The sequence below is a fragment of the Pelophylax lessonae genome (genome assembly GCF_965119305.1).
Source record: "Pelophylax lessonae genome assembly, chromosome: 3".
NCBI lineage: Eukaryota > Metazoa > Chordata > Amphibia > Anura > Ranidae > Pelophylax > Pelophylax lessonae.
The window spans coordinates 578,966,352-578,988,979 of record NC_138770.1 but is presented as its reverse complement, the minus strand read 5'-3'; the positions used below and the strand labels follow the sequence as shown (position 1 = coordinate 578,988,979).

At 43.6% G+C, this 22,628-nt stretch overlaps 1 protein-coding gene across 2 annotated transcripts in view; it reads right to left on the bottom strand.

Annotated features, from left to right (window-relative positions):
- UGP2 (UDP-glucose pyrophosphorylase 2) overlaps nucleotides 1–22,628 on the bottom strand; it is a 241,091-nt gene that overhangs the window by 53,715 nt on the left and 164,748 nt on the right. For both annotated transcript variants that reach the window (XM_082250159.1, XM_082250158.1), the window contains exon 4: nucleotides 1,156–1,341. In XM_082250159.1, coding sequence (XP_082106285.1) covers nucleotides 1,156–1,341 — 186 coding nt within the window. The remainder of the gene's footprint in view (nucleotides 1–1,155; nucleotides 1,342–22,628) is intronic.

The following is a 22,628-nucleotide window of genomic DNA, read 5'->3' as shown; positions in this document are numbered from 1 at the left end:
CAAAAGTATATATTCAGTCGAATATATTCCTCGCGCCTAGGAGTGCCTGATCACATAGGCAATGTGGCTACTTTATAAAATAAATAAATGTATTGGATGAGCAGCTGCTATAAAGTGCAAAGTGAATGTGTAGGAAATCCCAAACTAGATGAGATGATATAGCGCTTGCTGGTGTGTGCAGGGAGCTATAGGAGTAGGTATGCAATATAATATTTTCTAAAAATCTCTAAAACTTTAAAAAGGCCTGTACCCCTAAAACGTAGATATCATAAAGGATAATAAGATTAAATAATCTCTCTGAAGACGTCACTACGCTCTGACGAAACGCGCGTCAGGTGGAACGCACGCCGTCAAACCCGGAAGTTAGCCTGGAACGCAAGCCGCTCTCCATGCTACAGACATTCAATAGAGGGTTCTGTACAGCGTTTTTTATCTTTTACCAGCTTTGTCAGCTTTTTTATTTAATAAACTCAATTTAATGGTACTGCACCATTCGGAGCCTGTCCTTTTTGTTCCCTGAATTGCACCTGGAGAAACCCGCTCACCCCACTTGGGGGATTCCGGTCGAGAGGAATAGGAGCCCAGCAGTTACCATCATTCTGACCTGGAGGGTCACCAAAGCATTACTGGTTTCTTTGCCGTAAGGTAGTTGAGACCCACCTTATCTGGTGAGTTTACATCTTACCCTTAATACCTGCATGATTGGATATCCTGGTCCATTGGAGGATCCAGCACCAAGCACCTGCACTTTTTTCCTTTTTGGCACTTTTTTGGAATACCCATCACTGAGTCACCTATGAACTATTTTGAATTTCACTTAGCACTTTATTGTTACTGTGAATTGTTGGACTTGATTTTGGCACATTAATTATTTAATCTTATTATCCTTTATGATATCTATGTTTTAGGGGTACAGCCCTTTTTAAAGTTTTAGAGATTTTTAGAAAATATTATATTGCATACCTACTCCTATAGCTCCCTGCACACACCAGCAAGCGCTATATCATCTCATCTAGTTTGGGATTTCCTACACAATGTAATTAATGTACATCAAAGAAATAGTTGCCATAAGTTGAAGCCATGCAGATCATCCATTCAATGTCAATACAGAGAATGTGCAGTATCCGGTTAATACTGTGCCCAGGCAGCACTCACCTCTATTTGTTTCACCGTGAGATCTAGGAAGGTATTCTCATTCCGGACCCCTATCAAGCTTTTTGGGCCTTTACATCCCATGCTGGTCCCCAAACCTCCATTAAGTTTGACGACGACAAGTTTGTTGAGGACTGAAGAAATGTTTTCTGGGAGGCCTCTGGCTTTAATCTTCTCATATGGCTGAATCTGTTAGATACACAGAAACGGAGGTTACAGATAAGATTCCCCACTCTGATTCCTGGTTTATATCATATAAAAAAAATCTTAAGTCATAACGTATGAGGAAGTGGAACATATAAAGATAAGATGCAATTTTGTGCTACGAAAGATGTGGGGCTTTAAAGTAAAAGCTTCTTTTTTCCTAGTTTTGGCTAAACTAGGAAAAAGTCAGGGCTCCTCACAGGTTTTTTTCTATCACAATCTGTGTTCCTGCTGAGGATATTCCCCCACATTTCTTACCACACATCAGGAAATAATCTGCCCAAAATTAGAAGAAATCCCAACACTAGAACTGTCACTGATATAGGAGTCCCCACTGAGAGATTTCCCTGTTGCTTCCTGTCTGGTGAAAACTTTAATATTTCACCTATCCCTTTTTGAGCTGGAGGCAATGGCCACCTGTAAAGTCTAATCTGGTAATCTGGTTATTCACATGGACATCTGCAGGAGCATTTTTCAAGATAGGCATTGGGATAGAATGGGACAGACAGAACACAAATAAACTAAAGGAAAGGTGACAGAAGAAAAAAGTGGCATATATTTGTAAAATTTGCATTAAGCTATAATTTTCACATGGATAGAAAAAAACAACCTAAATCCGCTTTGATCTGTGATCATCCATGACACATGTATACACAGTGCCATAGGAACAATAAATTAATAAACAGTACCTAAATAATATAAACTTGCATTTCTCAATCAGAACTTCAGGTTTACAACACATTATAACCGTGACTAATATACACGCACTTGAGGTTTCGTAACTAATTATAGTCATACAAGTTCATTGTCTGATAATTCTTATAAACTAATCCTGCAGGTGCATCCTTCTTCATATAATACACGTAGTACTGTTATTGTTCCTTTACACACCCCATAGTACTTTCGCAGACAGAACTGCCCTTTAGGGAGGTTTTAGTGTCTCATCGAACATTGAGGACAGGTGATATACAAAGTAGTAATTTGTACAAAGCCACTCCCTTTACATCATAGGAATGTGACTTTCACACCCCTTAGAGGACTTCTTGCCTTGAGAAACAAATTTCGTAACTACATGTAACTATGAAAATACGAGAAAGGTACGAGGAAGGATCACTGGGTGTCAGTGTTCATCACAGGCATACGAGTAACTTGCCAAACCTGATTGCATTGTTCCATTACTTAATTCAGAGCCTGATCATGCAGCAAAAAGCTTCCTACTAGAGAGATTTCCACTTTGAGGCTACAATTACTGGAAAGAAATGACTAAACACGATATAGATCTTCAGCAAAACCTAGTCAATTAACATAGATTTGTTTTTTTTTTTACTTCATCCATATTAGATGAATACCTGTTCTGCAAACCATAAACACAGAAAATACGCCTACATCAGTTATCTCTTAATTAACCCATTAAATGCACTCCAGTTTTACACATTCATGCGCCCCACAAGTAAACCATCAAAAACACAGAGGCGTAACTAGAACCTTCAGGGCCCCAGTGGAAGAAACCATTAAGGGCCCACTGACTGTTGGGACCCTTTGTTTATATGAGATCTAAATAAGGAATGAGTAGTGGAAAAAACAAGCGTGCCATCCAAAGCGCATTATCAACTTACAACCCCTCTTCACCCAATACGAATCGGCATTCCTAAAAATGTATACTGGACTTCAAATTTCTACAATACATGCGGCCCCCGGGTTATAAACAAGATAGGGTCTGTAGGTTTGTTCTTAACCGCTTCCATACAGAGCAGTTAGACACCCTTCCTGCCCAGACCAATTTTCAGCTTTCAGCACTCTCACACTTTGAATGACAATTGCTCAGTCATGCTACACTGTAACCAAACAAAATTTTTATCATTTTTTTCACACAAATGGAGCTTTCTTTTGGTGGTATTTGATCACAACTGGGGTTTTTTTTTTCATGATATATGGAAAAAAAAAGCAAAAATTTTGAAAAAAAAAACTTTTTTTTTGTTTCAATTATAAAATTTTGCAAAAAATTAATTTTTCTTCATACATTTGGGCCAAAATGTATACTGCTACATGTCTCTGGTAAAATTAACCCAAATTAGTGTATATTATTTAGTCTGTGTGAAAGTTATTGAGTCTAGAAGCTATGGTACCAATTACTGAAAATTGATCACACCAGATGTACGGATGGCCTATCTCCTTTCTTGAGGCCCTGAAATGTCAGGACAGTACAAATACTGCCCAAATGACCCCTTTTTGTAAAGTAGACAGTCCAAGGTATTTAGTAAGAGGCATGGTGGGTTTTTTGAAGTTGTAATTTTTTCCCACAATTCTTGGGAAAATTAAGAAAAAAAATTTTTTTCTTTTTTTTCCCACAAAGTTGTCAATTTATAAGCTATTTCTAACACATAGCATGTACACAGCAAAAATTACACCCAAAAATACATTCTGCTACTCCTTCCGAGTATGGCGATACCACATGTGTGAGACTTTTACACAGCCTGGCCACAAAAAGAGACTCCACGTCCAAGAAGCATCTTCAGGCGTTCTAGGAGCATAAATACACATAAAACTTTCTTACTACCTATCACACTTTTCAAGGCCCTAGAGCACCAATACAATGGAAAAGTCCACAAAATGACCCCATTTTGGAAAGCAAACACTCCAACGTATATATTCTATGAGGCATTATGGGTCGTTTGAACATATTTTTTTCCACAGGTTTTTGGAAAATGTGGGAAAAAAATGAAAACTTTTTTTTTTTTTTTTTTTTTTACACAAAGTTGTCAATTTATAGGATATTCCTAACACATAGCATGTACACAGCAAAAATGACACCCCAAAATACATTCTGCCACTCCTCCTGAGTATGGCAATACCACATGTGTGAGACTTTTTCACAGCCTAGCCATATAGAGGGGCCTAACATCCAAGGAGCATCATCATGCATCCTAGCCACTTGCCTAGGCCTATTTTTGACATTTGGTGTTTACAAGCTAAAATCAGTTGTTTTGCTAGAAAACTGCTTAGAACCCCCAAACATTATATATTTTTTTTTTCTTAGCAGAGACCCTAGAGAATAAAATGGAGATTATTGCAATATTTTTTATCACACCGTATTTGCGCAGCGGTCTTCCAAACGCAATTTTTTTGGAAAAAATTTACTTTTTTTAATTAAAAAATAAGAAACCAGTAAAGTTAGCCCAATTTTTTTCCATAATGTGAAAGATAATGTTACGCCGAGTAAATAGATACCCAACATGTCATGTTTCAAAATTGCGCACGCTCACGGAATGGCGACAAACTTTGGTACTTAAAAATCCCGATAGGCGACAATTTAAAAATTTCTACAGGTTGCCATCTTTGAGTTACAGAGGAGGTCTAGGGCTCAAATTATTCCCCTTGCTCTAACGATCGCGGCGATACCTCACATGTGTGGTTTGAACACCGTTTACATATGTGGGCGGGGTTTCTGTATGCGTTCGCTTCTGCGCACGAGCTCACGGGGACAGGGCGCTTTAATTTTTTTTTTACTATTATTTATTTTATTTATTTTTTATTTTTACACCGTTTAAAAAAAAAAAATTGATCATTTTTATTTCTATTAAAAGGAATGTAAACAAACATTCCTCGTAATAGAAATAGGCACGACAGGACCTCTTTTTTGTGAGATCTGGGGTCAAAAAGTCCTCAGATCTCACAAGTACACTAAAAGATAGAAAAAAAAAAAAAATTATTATATAAAATGAAAAAAAAAAAAAAAAAAAAAAGGACCTTTAAACCAGTTGCTAGGCAACAACATTTTCCGTAGCTCCGGCCCTCCAAGACCATAGAGTCAAGTGAGGGCATCCTGGAAGGGTGATCCCACGGCGAATCCGCCGCTGGGACCACCCTTATCGGAAAGCTAACCGTCCACCGTTTAAAAAAATACCAGGGTTATGGCAGCTATCTGCTGCCATAACACCGGTATTTAGGTTTAAACGGAGGACGTATATAAACCTTTTTGGACTTGGACTTGGTGGCTGTATGAAGGGTGACAGGTACTTTGGGTACTTTGTTGGGCAGGTGACAGGTACTCTGGTACTGATGAGCAGGTGGCAGGTACTCGGGTACTCCGATAGGCAGGTGACAGGTACTCGGGTACTCTGATGGGCAGGTGATAGGTACTGATGAGTAGTACTGATACTGATAGGTGATACTGTACTGATGGGTACTGATGATCAGTACTGATACGTGATAGGTACTGATGAGTACTGATGAGTAGTGATGGGTACCGATGAGCAGGCGGCAAGTACTCGGGTACTTCAGGCGTCAGGTACTCTGATGAGCAGGTGGAAGGTACTCGGGTACTCTGATGGGTAGGTGACAGGTACTCGGGTACTCTGATGACGGGTACTCCGTTGACAGGTACTCAAAGTACCCGAGTACCTGTCATCAGAGTACCCGAGTATCTGTCATCAGAGTACCCGAATACCTGTCACCAGCCCATCAGAGTACCCGAGTACCTGTCATCTGAGTACCTGATGGGCTGGTGACAGGTACTCGGGTACTTTGATGGGCTAGTGGCAGGTGCTCTTTATTGGGGGGGGGGGGGCAATCAGTGTGTTTAGCGTGCACTGTAATCGGTAACTAGCCGTTACCACAATCTCCTCCTCACACAGGATCAGTGTGTGAGGAGGAGAACACGGTGACAGCTAGTTACCGTGTTCTCTGTTGACATTTGTGACCGGCTGTGATTGGACACAGCCGGTCACGTGGTAAAGAGCCAATTTCATTGGCTCTTTACCTAGATCGGGGATCGACTCTGTCCGAGGGACGAGCCTCGTCCCCGATCGCTGCTCTGCGCGCCCCCGGGGGCGCACATTGCAGAGAGAATGAGCGGCTCGTGCTGGAGCCGCTCATGTGATCGGCTGTGATTGACACAGCCGATCACGTGGTAAACAGCCAATTTTTATTGGCTGTTTACCTTGATCAGGGATGGGCTATGTCCGAGGGACGAGCCGGGGGCGCGCACTGGCTGCTAGAACGGGCCGACGTCATATGACGGCGGCCCGGATCTGTACAACCACTTTGCCGACGTCATATTACATGACTCGGTATGGAAGTGGTTAAGTAGAATTTGTTTAAAAGTCGGAACAGGTACATTTTTTAGGTTTAGCTCCAGCCACAAGAATAGTTTTTAAGTTTTTTGGATAGCTTAGTGAAGGGGTAACACCCCTGTACCATTTGTTTTACTGTCTGTGCCCCTGTTCAGAAGATTTCACCTCACATTCTGTCCCTATGACAACTGAATTTTGAAAATTTTGGGTTGTTGTGAAAACAAGAATTAGTGAGAAAGTTTCAGTGGAGACACCTTTTTCCCATGAGAACTCTTACAGGAGTGAATTTCCCTTCCTAGGGGGAGATTTCCTCTCACTTCCTGTTGTCTCCCTCCGTTTGGAAGAAGGCGTCGTTTGTAAGTTGGATATTTGTAACCCGGGGACCGCCTGTAAACTGTAGCTGTAGGAATGAGAATGTGTAATGTAAAGTTATTCACCTTTTTAACATTTAAAGTGGTTGAAAAACCCACTTTAAAGACCTTTGCCTATAGGTAAACCTATATTAAGGCATACCTATAGGTGCTATAAATATCTCCTAAACTTGCACCATTAATGAGATATTTACAGTGCATGCAGCTGGTGACGTCATCGGCACATGCGCTCTGAAGGAACGGCCACCCGTGCCCTTCCTTCAGAGCCCTGTGCCGTGACCGGCGGCTCCCGTGCGCATGCAGGAAGCAGAAGCAGGAAGTGGAAGCAGGATGGCCGAACAGGTCGGACGTTCTGTTGCGGGCGGCACTTCGTTTTTAGGTAAGTATTTCATAATCAGCTAGTATGCGATGTATACTAGCTCATTATGCCTTTGTCTTTACAGGTTTTATTTTCAAATTTTTTTTTCAGAGGGTTTACTTCCTCTTTAATACAATACAAGAAAAAGACAGACAGACAGAAGAACCACTGAAGACTACATCTGCTCAGTGGCGTACTAAGGGGAATTTGGTCCTCACCGGTAGCTGACTCTCTGGGGATGTTGCACCACACTGCAGCATAACGCAATGAAACAAACAAAGTTTGCCAGCCACAGCACTGCCAGAGAATCTGCGCCTACTACTTCTGGGGCTATGGCAGTTCAGGGTGAGTGGAAGCTTCCTTCCCTATTCTGGTCCTATGAGAGGGCCAAAAGGAAGACTTCTCCTCACTCAGAACTACCACTGAATGGGGTGAAGATCTTTACTAAGGGTCTGTACTGGGAAAGGAGTCATCTGTACTGAGGGTTCTGTACTTGGGAAGATGGTGTCTGCCCCTCCCACAATTCAGCATGGTGCACTTTTTTGCTTTAAATCTTTTTTTCTTTTGGGGTTGCCCCCAGCTGCAAGATATACTAGGTATACTACTAAATCTGGTCACAATGATTTTAGATTACAATTTTTCTGCAAGCATCCCTCTGCAACCTTTCCATGCACTTTAAATGGGAAGAGATCTATAGCAAACCAAAAACCACATTCTACAGCAGCATTTCTATCAACCTGTTTACCTCAGAGGATCCTGCTAAATCGTTTTCAGGTCTCAAGGAACACTTCTGGCTTTATTGCGTATTTAAAGTCATGTACAGTCAACAGCCAACTGAAGCGCGCCGTGGTTAGTTTACTGTTCTTGTTTAAAAAAAAAAAAAGTAATAATTAAATTGCGTGACTTTGGAGTTTACTGTATAGAGAGTATTCTTTTTTCTTGTCCTTGTCTGCCAGGTGCTATCTGAAAATCCTGGGTTTAAAAAAAATTTTTCACCTAAAGCAGTTTCTACCAACACCTCTCAGGGACCATGGAATGGGTAGTAGATCCTTTAAACTAGCACATGTTAGACCTATAAGCAGTGGCGGCTGGAGTATTGGGGGCGCAGCCCCCACTATCCAATGTCTTGCCCCCTAATCTACATGCGGGGCGCCGGATGCATGGAGTTCAATGGGGCTTTTTTTTTTTCTTAGCCATGTAATTATAGCCCAGTTGTGTGATAATAGCAAATGAAAATTCGCTATTGTTACAAGGATCCTACTCCTGGCCAATCAAGAAGCAGGTTGTGAGACCCGTTTCCCGATTGGCCGAAATTTGAAGCTATGCCATTGGGCATGGAGGAGGACGGAGGAGACGCTGAAGACTGAGAAGGGAAGAAGCCGAAGTTGCCGCCGCCGCCCTTGTCCAGAGGTCGCATCCAGGCAGGGTGAGTGAGCCGGGGGGGGTCCTGCTGTGGTCTGGGGGGGGGGTATGGGGGGTCCTGCTGTGGTGCGGGGGGTGTATGGTGCACGGCCTGGTGTAATCAGGGGGGAGGTGTATGTTGTGGTCCGTCTGCCGCCCCCCGGCCCATGGAGCACCAGCCGCCACTGCCTATTAGTCCTTTTTCTAACCCACAACTTTATTTCCTCATGTTTTGTAACTGACATTTCCTAGTGAATACATCAAACTTTTATGAAACCAAAGGCTCTTCAGTGCCAGGAACAAGTACACTTTAAACAGTTATAAGTGCTATAATTTGATTTAACTTTGAAAATATCTTGATTCCAAGTATAACCAGAGAGACATTTCCTTATTCATTCCATGTTCCAGATTCCATAGAACTGTCTCCTGTCTACTTCTAACACATTTGTTTAATAAGAATGAAAAAATTAATTTGAGATGGCATCCCAATACAGACTGTCACACACAGAGAATGTACTGGAACAGGAGTCTGAAAACTTCAAAGGAAGCCTGCTTACTCACTGACAGTATGATAAATAACAGAAAGTGGGATTTTCTGCACATTCGGCACACTCAAAAAACAACTAAATGAAAGGGAAGAGTAAACTGTGTCAATTTAATATCCTTTACTTGTGGTATGAGCAATTTCCTTAATCAAATTGTATGCAAAAGTCTACATAGACTCTTGCAGATAATTTATATCCATTTATATCCACCATGAGGTAGGCGCTCAAAAACAAGTAGCAAAACACACTTGGCACATTTGTGCATAGGCCATTTCCCATGAAAGCCAAACCTAATCTATATGATAATAAATCCCATCTGGTTATACGGTCCCAGTTACCAAGGCTTAGAGAAATGAAGGTGGTCTTGACCTCATACATGTAGAGGATAGATGGTTATTGTTATATGAGAGAAATTACCTTCCAAAGAGTATGCTACTCTATTCATCCATTCTTGTAAGTCATGGGATGACTCTACCATTTCCTGGTTCAGCTTTGCAGCATCCAGCGTAACCTCTCCTCCACCAAGTTACTCAGTGGTAAAGGATTCACCATAAGGACACTGCTGGTTTAGTGAGTGGGCATGTGACACTAAAAACTGTAAACCTTTTCTTCCTCCATCCCTAACATATCTCTAGATGAGCATTCTCCAAGCACCAACATTTTGTATTGCAGATGAAGAAGCAAGCACATCTAAAAAGGTGCGATAGGGATGTTCTCCTTCACATAGTGGAAGTACCACCACCACCACCCCGTTGCTATCATCAGCATTACGCTCTCTTAAACTTCAACTGCAAACCATAGGACTATTGATAGCTGTAGGAGAATGCACATACCTATCTTTTCAATGTATTACTATAAGCCCAAGAACAAGTAGAGACGCCACAGCTTTTCGAGTCTTCGGTCAGCAGCATATGCTATGATCCAACCAAAATGCCAACCCATCATTGTCAAGTCGTAATTTCCATCAGAATGGTGCTTCAGTTCTGCAGGACTGCTAAATTTCTTAGAGATCAGGCTTCACATAACATAGTGACATCACATTATATCAGCTAGGTGAATTTCAAATATCCGCCTTAAACAAATATTAGCTATCCATAAAATAAGAAACAAAGGATACACAAGAACACACAAAACAGTTCCTTCCTAAATCCAAGTATGACACTGAAAATGGTAAATGAGGCCAAAAATACAACTATACTGTATTATACAGGTAGTAAATAATGAAAACATTTACCTCGACCATAGCCTTTATGTTTCAGCAATGGAACAATGTGCTGGTATCACTTTGTCATTTAATCTTCTACTTTGTGGTTATCTTTTAAAGCTGCATAGCCTGTATCTTTACATGACGTGAAAGCAGTTCTTTGAATACCTTTTTTTTGTTGGCAGGTGACGTTACACCACCTCTTTCCTATAATTAGACTAGTTCAACCACTTCACAATGAACATCCAGGCTTTGGGATTCTGTAACGTGCACATCAGACACAATGACATGACAAAGTCTCATCAAAAAATATCCCAATTCCCTTTCTGGCTACCATTGTGAAACTGTTCTAGGACCAGATAATCTCTTCTTCTGTATTTGTGTGCATACAGATTACAAATTCTGGTAGAACAAGAATTCTGAGGTATAGATTCCAAAGAGATTAAATTGACAACGTCTGCAAGGTTTTAGTGAGCTAACAAAAAATTCTCGTAAAATAATAATCTTTACTTTTATCGGGGGAAAAAAAATCTTCTAGAAGCCTGTTCTACAGTGCAATGGCAAGCTTCATGGCATATCCTTACTGCCTTGTTTCTTCAAAATTAAAAAAGCTAGCATTCTAATTTCTATTAATCAGATTTTAGTGCTAATGAAATACAATAAAATTTGGCATCAATCCAAAAGTCCAACAAAGTTACATATTCTTTGGAATGAAAAAAAAAAAAAAAGTGTCACGAAAATATCACGAAAATAACTAGGATTCCATAAAGATACCTGTACACCTCTCCTGAAATGGGGGGAGGGGCTATAAGTGAGAAAATAAAAATAAGAGCATCACATGGTGCAATATGTCATTAATCCATTGTAAAAAAAGACATAAGAGGTGCACCCGTGGTGGTTAATACAAACTTGTAGTGCTCCACTCCTTCACCCCACATGCAATGCAAACTCACCAGATGCTACATTGTTAAACTCCTATCATTCACACACTGGCTTTCCTCAAACGGTGTCTCATTCCCCAGGGTTCCCAGTATGGTAAAAGGACAGATTAACACACTCTCTGTATCGCATCCAAATAGGTTCGGCAAGGTATCCAGCATCGTTCAAGTAGAAGGGATAAGTTCACACTCTTTCCTCTCCATATAATATCCAGATAGACCAGTGCGTAAAAAAAGGGATAATTTATTACAATAACCATCGATATACAACAAAAGCAAACTATAGCCAAGCATTCAAAGTCATTTAAAGTCATGTTGCATAGTGAGGTAGTAAGGAAAAAATTAATTGAACACAGGGTAGCTGACCCTTTTCGCTTTCCCCCTTTTGAGAACTTCTGGTTATCACCCACAGGTTTAGTGCCTAAAAAGGAGCCAAACTCTTATCGCCTCATCTTTCTTTCCCCTCAGGAAGTTCTTTGAATGATGAGATTGATGCTTCTGTCCTTAGTTACATATGCTACTTTTGATGATGCGATTCAGCTCATCAGGAAAGATGGGCATGGTGCGTTATTAGCAAAAGCTGATATTCAATCAACTTTTAGATTGTTACACATCTCTTCTGATTCATTAGGTTTTTGTTTTGAAGGGTATTTTTTCATTGATATGTGTCTACTGATGGGTTGTTCCCTGTCTTGTCATTATTTTGAAGTCTTTGCCACTTTTCTTCAGTGGGTCATTATGTATGAATCTGGTTCAGATGGGATAATCTATTTGGACGATTTCCTTTTTAATCGGCCCTCTGGATTCAACTGTTTGTTACTACTGCGTTTATTTTTCCTTATTTCTCCAATCTTTTGGTATTCCCCTTACTATTGATAAGAGTTTATCCATCCCCAGTTATTGCATTTTGGGGATTACCATTGAAACTACTTGGTTTCAGTACCACTTAAAATTGCTAGGCTGCAATCACTGATTGCCTTTTTTTCTGAGAGGAAAAAAAGCTTTATTGAAAGAGCTTCAATCCTTTTTAGGTCTCTTGGCCTTTGCGACTCGGATAATGCCAATGGGCAGAATTTTTTTAAGGAAACTGGCATTTGCTATGTCTGGGTTTAAATCCCCCTTTTCACATATTCGCTTGGCTTCTGACCTTAAGGACAACCTGTTGGTTTGGTCACAATTTTTAGCTGATTACAACGGTCAGTCATTTTTTCACGATGATTTCGTTTTTGTCGGCGGACCTTTATTTATATACAGATGCCGCCGGTTCTTCTGGTTTTGCGGCCAGTTTTCGTACTCATTGGTGTTGTGTTTCATGCCCTTCAGCTTGGACGGCTGACAAAGCTACTAAGAACATAGTCCTGTTAGAAGGGTTTCCAGTTGTTGTAGCTTTTGAAATTTGGGGGGGGGGGGGGGGATTATTTTGTGAATATAAGGATTATTATTAATTCAGATAACAAGGGAGTCATTTTTTCCCTGAATTGCCTATCTTCCAATTCTATATTTGTTAAAAAGTTGTTGCGTCGGGGGGCGTGGCCTGAAGACCTATGTGAGCGGACGTGTTCTAGAGAGGCTCTCCCGGCGGATCTCCGTTTAAGCTATCCTGCGGCTCCAAACTCGAGCGTTACCCTTACCCCCGACCGCCGGTGGACACCGCCATCCAGCCCTGGCCATGTCTCCGCCGAAACGGCCATCCGAAGCGGCGGCTAAGCTGGAGAAGTTTCGGCGCCAGGAGGTGAGCGGCGTGGCCCAAAATGGCGGACCGTCCCAGCCAGCTCCTGCTGCAGCGGCTCAGGCTGCGGACCAGGCAGTCATTCTGGCTGCCATCACGGATTGCAAGGCGTCCCTTACCACTAAAATAGAGGAGATAAAGGTGGACATATCTTTACTCAGGCAGGACTTTCAAAAGTTGCGGGGCAGGATGTCAGAAGCCGAGGGACGGCTCTCCAGGGTGGAGGATGATTTACCCCCCATACAGAACGCTGCTGAACAGGCCGCCAGGGATATACAGTTCTTGCTACATAAACAGGATGATCTGGAGAACAGAGCCCGGCGTAATAACGTTCGTTTTATTGGCTTGCCGGAGGCTGCGGAGGGGTCGTCCCCTGCCACGTTCCTGGAAGATCTACTGGTTAAATCATACGGCAGGGAAGCATTCTCACAGGCCTTTGTTGTGGAACGGGCGCACCGAATGCCAGCTAAAAAGCCGCCCCCAGGTGCACCACCCCGGGTCTTTATTGCCAGATTCATGAACTTTCGGGACAGGGATGCGGTGCTCCGGCTATCCAGGGAGCGGGGGAATATCCCACTGGACAACCATAACATCATGGCGTTCCCGGACTTCTCGGCGGAAGTCCAGAAGCAGCGTAGCCAGTTTGGAGAAGTCAAGAGGCGCCTTAGGACCCGCAACCTCAAGTATGCGATGTTATATCCGGCCAGGCTACGTGTGGTTGGAGAGGATAGGGTACATTTTTTTGAAGACCCTGACGCGGCGATAGCCTGGCTGGATCGTCTGCCGTGAGCGGTGAGTCTGCTGCCTCTTCCCCGCCCCTGGGTACATTGGAAGACTGTACGTTCTCCAGTCTGAACTGCCCTGATGATTCTCCCTTTGCTTCTCGCCCCCTTCACCTGCCCTACATGCCTTGGAAGTTCGTGGTGGCACTCCCTCTGTCCCCCTGACACACTAGTATTTTTGGACTGAACTCCTTCGGGGGATGCCTGCTTGCCCTTTTACCTGCCCCCCCCCCCTTTTTTTTTTTTTCTTTTTTTGCCTCCCCTTGGTCGTACGGACTCTTTTCCCTCCCCCCCCCCCCCATGGACCTTTTTTCTTTTCTCTTCTGTTTTGCCGATACAGACTTTTTTTTTTTTTTTCTATATTTGACTTCCGGCCGGGAGGTCTCTATGCCCATCATGGGTGCTGTGAACCCTCGTTGTCATACCTTGTGCTCACTGATGTGTTCCAGAAATGGGACCCATCTTCGGAGATTGTTCGCCCCCACGGGCTCGTGGTGCTCTGGTTGGTCCTGGGGGGCTTCGCCTTTTGGTGGAGCTACCCGGGGCGGCCGGTCACTGCTGCCCGTGGACTGTTTGGTTTTGGGATTGATGCTCACACAAGTTGGGGTGTGTGTTGGGCTGGGTGGGGGGTGGGGGTTTATGTTTATTGAGTTATGCTATGTGATTTGTGTACTGACATGTATTTGCACTACCCTGTATTTTCGCACTGTTTGGTTGAACTCCTGGATTTCAGGCCATGGGCGGCGGGTGCGGTTTACACTTGTCCTGGGTTGCTGTCCACATCCTGTGCCACGGCATGTTCTCTCCTCCTTGATGTTATGGCAGGGCTGACCTTTCTTGCGTGGAACGTGCGGGGCATCCGAGACAAGGTCAAGCGCACGGTTATCCTGTCCTACCTCAAGGAACAGAGGGCAGATGTCATTGCACTAGTTGAAACGCATGCTGAGGGAAACTTGCTTGGGGCCATCCGCAGACCGTGGGTCGGCTGGGCTTTTCATGCGTCACATTCCTCTCATTCGAGGGGTGTGTCGTTGCTGGTCTCCCGGTCTGTGGCTTTCGCAGTAAAGGAGGTGGTGACGGACCCCATGGGTAGGTATGTCTTTGTGGCTGGAGCTATGGGGGGGCATGACATACTTCTCTTAGCCTGGTACTTTCCTCCCCCCTTTAGTGCTACCCTCCTGACGGAGGGCATGATGTTTATGGCAAGATACCCCTCGGTTCCTGCAGTCTGGATGGGGGACTTTAATACGGTCTCCAATCCGTTTCTGGATAGGGTGGGTGCCCCGGGCTCCCCACCCTGCCCGGATAGAGCCACACGCTTTCATAGATTGTTGACCAGCTGTCACCTCTTTGACTCGTGGAGGTGTTTACATCCCACTGCACGGGCCTACTCGTGCTTTTCCACGACCCACTCCACCATGTCTAGGATTGATGGTATATGGATCTCCCAGGCCCTTCTGCCCAAGCTTCTGGGCGCCCGTTTTGGCCCGAGACTGCTCTCGGACCACGCCCCGTATATGGCTACTCTGTCCCCGCTTACCACCCCTCCCCAGAGACATTGGCGCTTGAATCCCTTTTGGCTCAAGACTATCCCGGACATTGACTCCTTGACGACAGAATGGGACTTTTTTTTCAGCTCCAACTCTGACACTGCTTCCGCGTTGTCGGTGTGGGAGGCCTTCAAGGGCCATGCACGTTTACTTTTGACGTCGCGTATTGCTCGACATCGCAGGGCGTCGCGGACCGACCTTCTTGCTGCTGAACGTCAATTGGCTGAACTGGAGGCTGAATATGCCGGCTCTCCGACGCCGGACGCACTTTCTCAACTCAAATTACGGTCTAGGGCCCTGGACCATATGTTCCAGGAACGGGCTAATCATAAATTATTTTTCGGCCGTCAACGTATTTTTGAGCATGGTGAGCGATCGGGCAAATTGCTTGCCTATTTGGCACATATGGACGATAGACCGCCCGTGGTGATTACACTTCACCCCTCGGTGCTGGGGGACTCCTCGGATCCAGCGGCTGTGGCGGAGCTCTTTGCTTCGTATTTTAGCGAGGTTTATTCCTCTAAGGTGGATTATGATCCGTTGGATCTGACCAGTTTGCTGGATACCCTGGAGTTCCCTGCACTGACCCCTGAACAGGTTGCGGTGCTTGAGGCCCCGATTTCTCGGACCGAGATAGTCTCTGCCATTTCTAGTTTTGCTAGGGCTAAAGCGCCTGGATCTGATGGCCTCCCCATCGAGTTTTATTTGCAGTATTCGGAGTCCTTGACCTCCCGTCTGCTCGCGGTGTTTGAGGCGGCATTTGAGTTGGGCTCCTTACCTGCCTCGATGTGTGAGGCACTGATCATTTTGCTCCCCAAGCCTGGCAAGGATCCCCGGTATCCGGATTCCTACAGGCCCATCTCCCTGTTACAGTGCGATGTTAAAATCCTGGCCAAGGTACTTGCCCTTAGACTCAACGTAGTGATCCTCTCCTTGGTACACCCCGATCAGACGGGATTCATGCCGGCCAAGAATACGGCCTTCAACACCAGGCGCTTGTTCATGAACATGCAGGCCCCCCATGACTGTGTCGGTACCAGGGTGGTTGTGACTTTGGATGCCGCCAAGGCCTTTGATTCTGTCGAGTGGTCGTACCTGTGGCAATGTCTCCGTAAATTTGGGTTCGGTCCGAAGTTCATTAAGTGGCTTACAGTGTTATACAGCCAACCTCGGGCTCGGGTGGTGGCCAATGGCTGGACTTCTCGGTCCTTTCCTCTTTCTCGAGGTACGCGTCAGGGGTGTCCCATCTCCCCACTGCTGTATGCCCTGGCGGTCGAGCCACTTGCGATGGCCCTCCGGGCGGACCCAGGCATAAAGGGTCTCCGCCGCGGGGACCTTGAGGAGCGTGTTGGGCTGTACGCAGACGACATGATCCTGTACCTGGCGGACTCCGGGCCCTCTTTGAGGCGTGCCCTGGAGGTCATACAGCGGTTCGGGAGATTTTCTGGCCTGACGGTCAATTGGGACAAGTCCCTTGTCCTTCCTATAGACAGTTTCCCCCCAGCAGCTGACCAAGCGTCGCTCCCCCTGTCGCGGGTGTCGGAATTCAAGCATCTTGGGGTCCGGGTGACTAGATCCCTTCCTGACTATATCCCGTTAAATATTGAACCCCTCTTTGCCTTGGTCAAGGACAAAACACAAGTTTGGGCTAGGCTACCCTTGGGCGTCATGGGCAGGGTGGGCCTGGTAAAGATGATCCTGCTCCCCAAAATCCTATACCTGCTGTGGCACTCTCCAGTTTATATTCCATATAGATACTTTATGACTCTAGAGAGCCTGCTGAGATCATTTATTTGGGGCTCCTCCAGACACAAGCTGTCCTGGAGGCACACCCAGAAACCGACCAAGTTGGGGGGCCTGGCGGTTCCTGAATTGGCAAGGTATTACCTGGCTGCCCAATTATCGCATTTCTTTCATCTGGATAAACAGGACTCGGACAGGTATATGGCGCTGGTCTGCAGAGGTGCGGAGTCGCGGCTCCCTCACCCGTTCTGTGATGTCCTTAGAGGAGTTGCTGGGTCTACCCCTGTGGCTCCTCGGGGAGGTCTCCTGTTCCATCATAGGCGGGTCTGGGACCTGGCGATGTCCAGAACCGGGGATGCAACGTTGCATTCCATGACTCCCTTGTGGTTTAACCGTCAGCTGCCGGAGCTCCTCCATATCCCTGATCCTGGGGTGTGGATTCGTAGGGGTATATATTTGCTGTCCCATGTTGTTTCTGCTGGGTCTGTTAAGTCTTTTAGCCTACTCCAGGAGGAGTTCCAACTCCCGGCATTCATGCACTTTTACTATTTGCAGTTGTCCCACGCTTTGAGAGGACAATTTGCCCATGCCATCCCGGACTTACCGTCAGTTGACATACTTGAGGTGATCAGGGGCCAGGAACACCGCAAACTCATATCATTGCTCTATGAAATGTTAGGCACCAAGCGGGTGACTGCCCTGGCATATGGGGTGCGGGAGTCCTGGGTGGGCGATGCTGGGGAGCTGGGGGACGAGGAGTGGGACGAGGCCTTGGAAGCTTGCACCTTGGTCTCTCCTAAATTGTCGGACCGGCTAACTCAGATCTATATTGTCCACAGATCGTATCTTACCCCTGTGCGACTGGCTCGATTTGACTCCTCCCGCTCCTCTGCATGCCCTAGGTGTTTTCACTCCCCGGGCACCTTCGGGCACATGATTTGGTCCTGCTCGGACGTGCAGGGATTTTGGACGCAGGTTGTCCGGTTCCTGCATGACCGTATGGGATGCCCGACTACCCTGGACCCCAAGCTGTGCCTACTTGGGATTTTTCCCGAGTCTGACGCGGACAAACATATGGTTCAATTTCTCCGGGAGACCCTGTTTGCTGCTAGGAAAGTAATAGCCCTGAAATGGATGCAGCCTGTGTCCCCTACCCTTGAGGCTTGGAAGGCAGTGGTGAGCGCTACTCTCCCTTTCAAGAAGGTCATGTATGCTAATAGGGGTTGCCCCAAAAGGTACAACAAAATATGGGATAGGTGGCTGGAGGCCCCTGACACATGTCAGACTTAAGAAACAGGGGATACTGCACGTATACGCTTTGACACAGCGACTGGTTTCTGGACCTGCGCCCATGGTCTCTACTGTGTGTTGGACTGTGATGGATAGTCTTTGATTACAACCCGTCAAGTGTATTGTTATCTTATTGTTAGACTCTTATGCCTTGTACTTTTTGCCCAGTGTGAGGCCTGCATTTTTTTTGATTATGTACTCCTGTACTTGTGCAAATGTCTGACGGTATTTTTTCTTTTGTATGTTTATATGTCATGTTTAACTCAATAAACGTTTGTTTGGTTCAAAAAAAAAAAAAAGTTGTTGCGTCATCTTGTATTGGTATGTTTAAGATTAAATATTTGGATTAAAGCAAGACTTGTACCAGGTAAGCAGAATGTTATTGCTGATGCTGATCTCGCTTCCAGATGGCCCACTTTAGACAACTTTTGCCAGATGCAGACATGGTCGGTTATGCTTGCCCGAGTCATTTGTGGAACCTGATCTAATGCCAGTTATATTTGCTATAAAGAATTCAGTTGCTCCTAGAACATGGACTGATTATTCAGTTGCATGGCAGAGGTGACCTTTTTTTCCATGAAGATTTAGGCCCTTCCAGTTATTCACCTACCGAACAATCGGTTTTAGCCTTTCTTTGTTCCCTCGTGCAACTGCAGATTTCTTTTAATCACATTAAAAAACTTTAGCGGGGGTCTCTTTTTTTCCTTAAGCTTCATAATTTACCGCCTGTAATAGTTTTTTTTTCTCGGTCAGGCAGGCTCTTAAGGGGTATAATAAAGAACGTTAAATTGGGCCTTGATGATGCTATCATTATGAAGTTAGGTAGAGGACTCAAGAGATTTAATCTTTATGTTTGACCTAACTCTCTGCTATTTTGAAGGTGTCAAGTCTTACATTTGGATAGTTGGACATTCCTATTTCTATTGGGCTCACAAATGAGCATCTCAGCGTTGTTACACTTCTAACATATCATTACCGTCAGATAATTTTCGAGTCTTGTGGAAAGGTATACGGGGTCTACAATGGACTAACCTTTTCTTTCACATTTCTAGTTTGTCCCAGTCATGGCCATCCCCAGCTATCTTGATAATTCACTTAGGTGGGAAGGACGTTGGTAATTTGAAAAACATTAAATTTAATTTTTCTTAATAAACAGAAATTGCAGCGCCTCAAATTCTCTTTTCCCAACACACGGATTGTATTCTCGGAGATGGTTTCTCATCTTGTTTGGTTATTTTCTCCTGAGGGTAAGCCTCTTGAGAAGAGTAAGAGACAAGTCATCGATCTGTTGAGAAGTTTATGCAGTTGCTGGGGGGGAGGGGGGGTTCCTTTCGTCATGTAGATCTGGAGGGAGGCTTTCCTGGCTTATACAGACAAGATGATGTTCATTTGTATGATGTTGGCCTAGACATCTTTAATCTAGGTCTACAAAACATAATTGAAATGGCCGAGGTTTTGGGGTAGGCCGGGTTTGTTTTCAACAAACCCACTTGTGGGGACTTAGTTTTATCGCTTGAATTCTATGATATTTAAGTAGGGCCGAAACAACTAATCGATTATATAAATAGTTGTCAACTATTTTTATAATCGATTAGTTGGTCAGCTGATTAGTTGGCCTGCATACAGAATGCATTATTTGTTTACATATCAGAAGACACAGGGAAGCACACATACAGATCAGTACACCGTCCATAGATGTCAGTAAGTGCCTTAGAACTTGTGAATGTGTGAGGAGCAATGCCTCATGGGACATGTAGTCCTGGGCAGGAAATGAGTGGTTCTAAAGGCAGAAGTGTTTTTTACCTTGCTATAGGGGCACTCTATACCAGTGGTTCCCAAAGTGGGGGTAGCGACCCCCCGGGGGGTCGCGGAGTGGGGAGCGGGGGGTCGCGAGATTTACAGAAACTTTTTTTTATTATTTTTAATGCGAGTTAATGCGAGACACGGCAGGCAAAAACATTGTTTTTTTTTTTTACTGGTCAATTTTGAGATTTTTGGATATTTGTCTTCAATAACATGTCTTCTTTCAGACTGTGGTGAAAAAAAAAGTCCGAAATACACATTTAGGTCTTTATTTTATTACACTTTGTCTGTTTGCGTCTGTAGATTTCGCGTAAATAGGAAATAGAAACCCTTTATTATAAAAAAAATAGGTGGCTCTTAACGTTTTTCTGGCATAGCGGTGCACGGCAAATATTTAATGCATTCAATGAAAATATTCAATGGTATTCAGTGCAAAACAAAAATGAAAAATACAATTAGCCAATAAAATAAATTATTGTGGCATTAATTAGCCCATAAACAATATTTATTGTAAAGCCTAAACGAATTTGTTTAAAGAAAGAGGCCGCTCACTCTAACGTTAACCAGATAAATGTTAGCTTTTATGAAGCGCATATCCAAGTGTTTGTGCGGAGTGGAGCGCGCACTATATGACATGGATAGAGGCGCCGCTGCCATCACTCGCATTTTCCTATCAACAGTGGAAACAACTTAAAATACTTCATTTCTGGTCGGCAGCTTGTTCGTATTCTGTCTGTAAGCATTTCACAGTTATGGATGTATTTGTTTTTGTCCATAATTTGTTAATAAAATAGCCTGGCTTAGAGATTGTGTTCCTTTTTGTTTTAGCTCTGTCAGTATGTAACCAAATCGCAAATCTTACATACGAGGGGGAGGGGGAGGGGTCGCGGGTCGTCAGCAATCTAATATTGGGGGTCGCGGTCTGAAAAGTTTGGGAACCCCTGCTCTATACTATACTTTGCAGCTTGCTATTGGGGAAATCTGAAGGCAGGAGGAGCCAGAAGCATCAGGGGCATCCCAGAAGAGGAGAACCAGGCTGCTCTGTGCAAAACCATTACACAGAACAGGTAAGTATAACATGTTCGTTGTGTTTTTTTAATCTGCTCAACAAGAAATTGGCCAATTGGCAAATTGCAGCAAAATAGCGTGCGCAAAACTCACAGCAAAAAACATGAAAAGCAAACTGCATAGGTGTGAACCGAGCCATATGCTGGCCACACACAACGATTTTCAGACGAGAATATTCGTAAAAAAAAATCTTTGTAAATTCGCTGAATGAAAGAATGTCGTTTGAAAATTTCACCTGCTTTTAACATTCAGTTTTAAAAGGATTGTAATTTCTGAACGAAAACCACATACACTGTGTGAAAATTCCTTTGACCAAGAGGTTTTCTATTCTTCTCTTTCGAATCTTCCCATCACTGTGGTCGAAAACGGTTGATTTGACCCCACTAACGATTAGACAATCGAACCAATGTTCTTAAAATTAAATTTTTTTTTGAAGACAGACAATGTTTTGTATGGCCGGCATAAGTGACCGCAGGCTCAGCTTTTATCAAGCCACCTGCCTATGACAAGGGAGTGGTTCATACATAATATATTACACTCCTGTCTGAAAATCAGAAAGCCTTTCATTTTTTTTTTTTTTTTCTTTCTTGAAATAAAAAATGTAATCTTGGAGTGTGATGATATTTACCAGATTCAACCTCTAATAGTATGTACAGTATATCTCTTCTGTCATTCTCAGAGTGGATTTGAGATTTTTCCTAACCATATAGTGCATTATTTAGATTTACCACTGCATAGAGAGATTTAGTGATACATTGCTTTTTTTTTTCCTTTCTATAAACTTTACATATTAACAAAATTATATAACGCACACTTTTTTTTTTTTTTTTTTTTTTTTTTTTAAGGTTATATCCGATTAATCAAAATAAAATTGGCCAACTAATCGATTATAAAATAATCGTTCGTTGCAGCCCTATATTTAAGGTTTTAATGTTGTAATATATATTTATTCGTTTATTTATGGGTTTTTTTTTTTTTTTTAAGAAAGTTTAATAAAATTGATTTTAATACCAATAAAGGTGCCGCGGCCAATTAAATAGCATTTTGCTGTATGTCTGGTTATTTTATACAGTGTTTTAGGAATGAATACTTTGGTGGTGAATGTGTGACCTACAATTCCAACTCAATCTCTGCGCAGACTTTTAGGAAAAGCAATAAGCCAATCATGCAAGCAGTGAATTAGATTTAAAAAAAAAAAAAAAATCCAAGCTCCCTTCAGATTAAAATAGACAGGAAATTATTGGTAACAGAAAACAAAATGGCTTGTGCAGCAGCAATGAACATTAAATCAGTTGTTTAGATACCTGCCATTGTGACAGGTTCGGAGTATAATGAGGCAGCTCATTTGGGCTAAGCAAAGGACAGTATCACAACGGAAAAAAAAAAAAAAAACTAATACATAGAGTCATCACATGCAC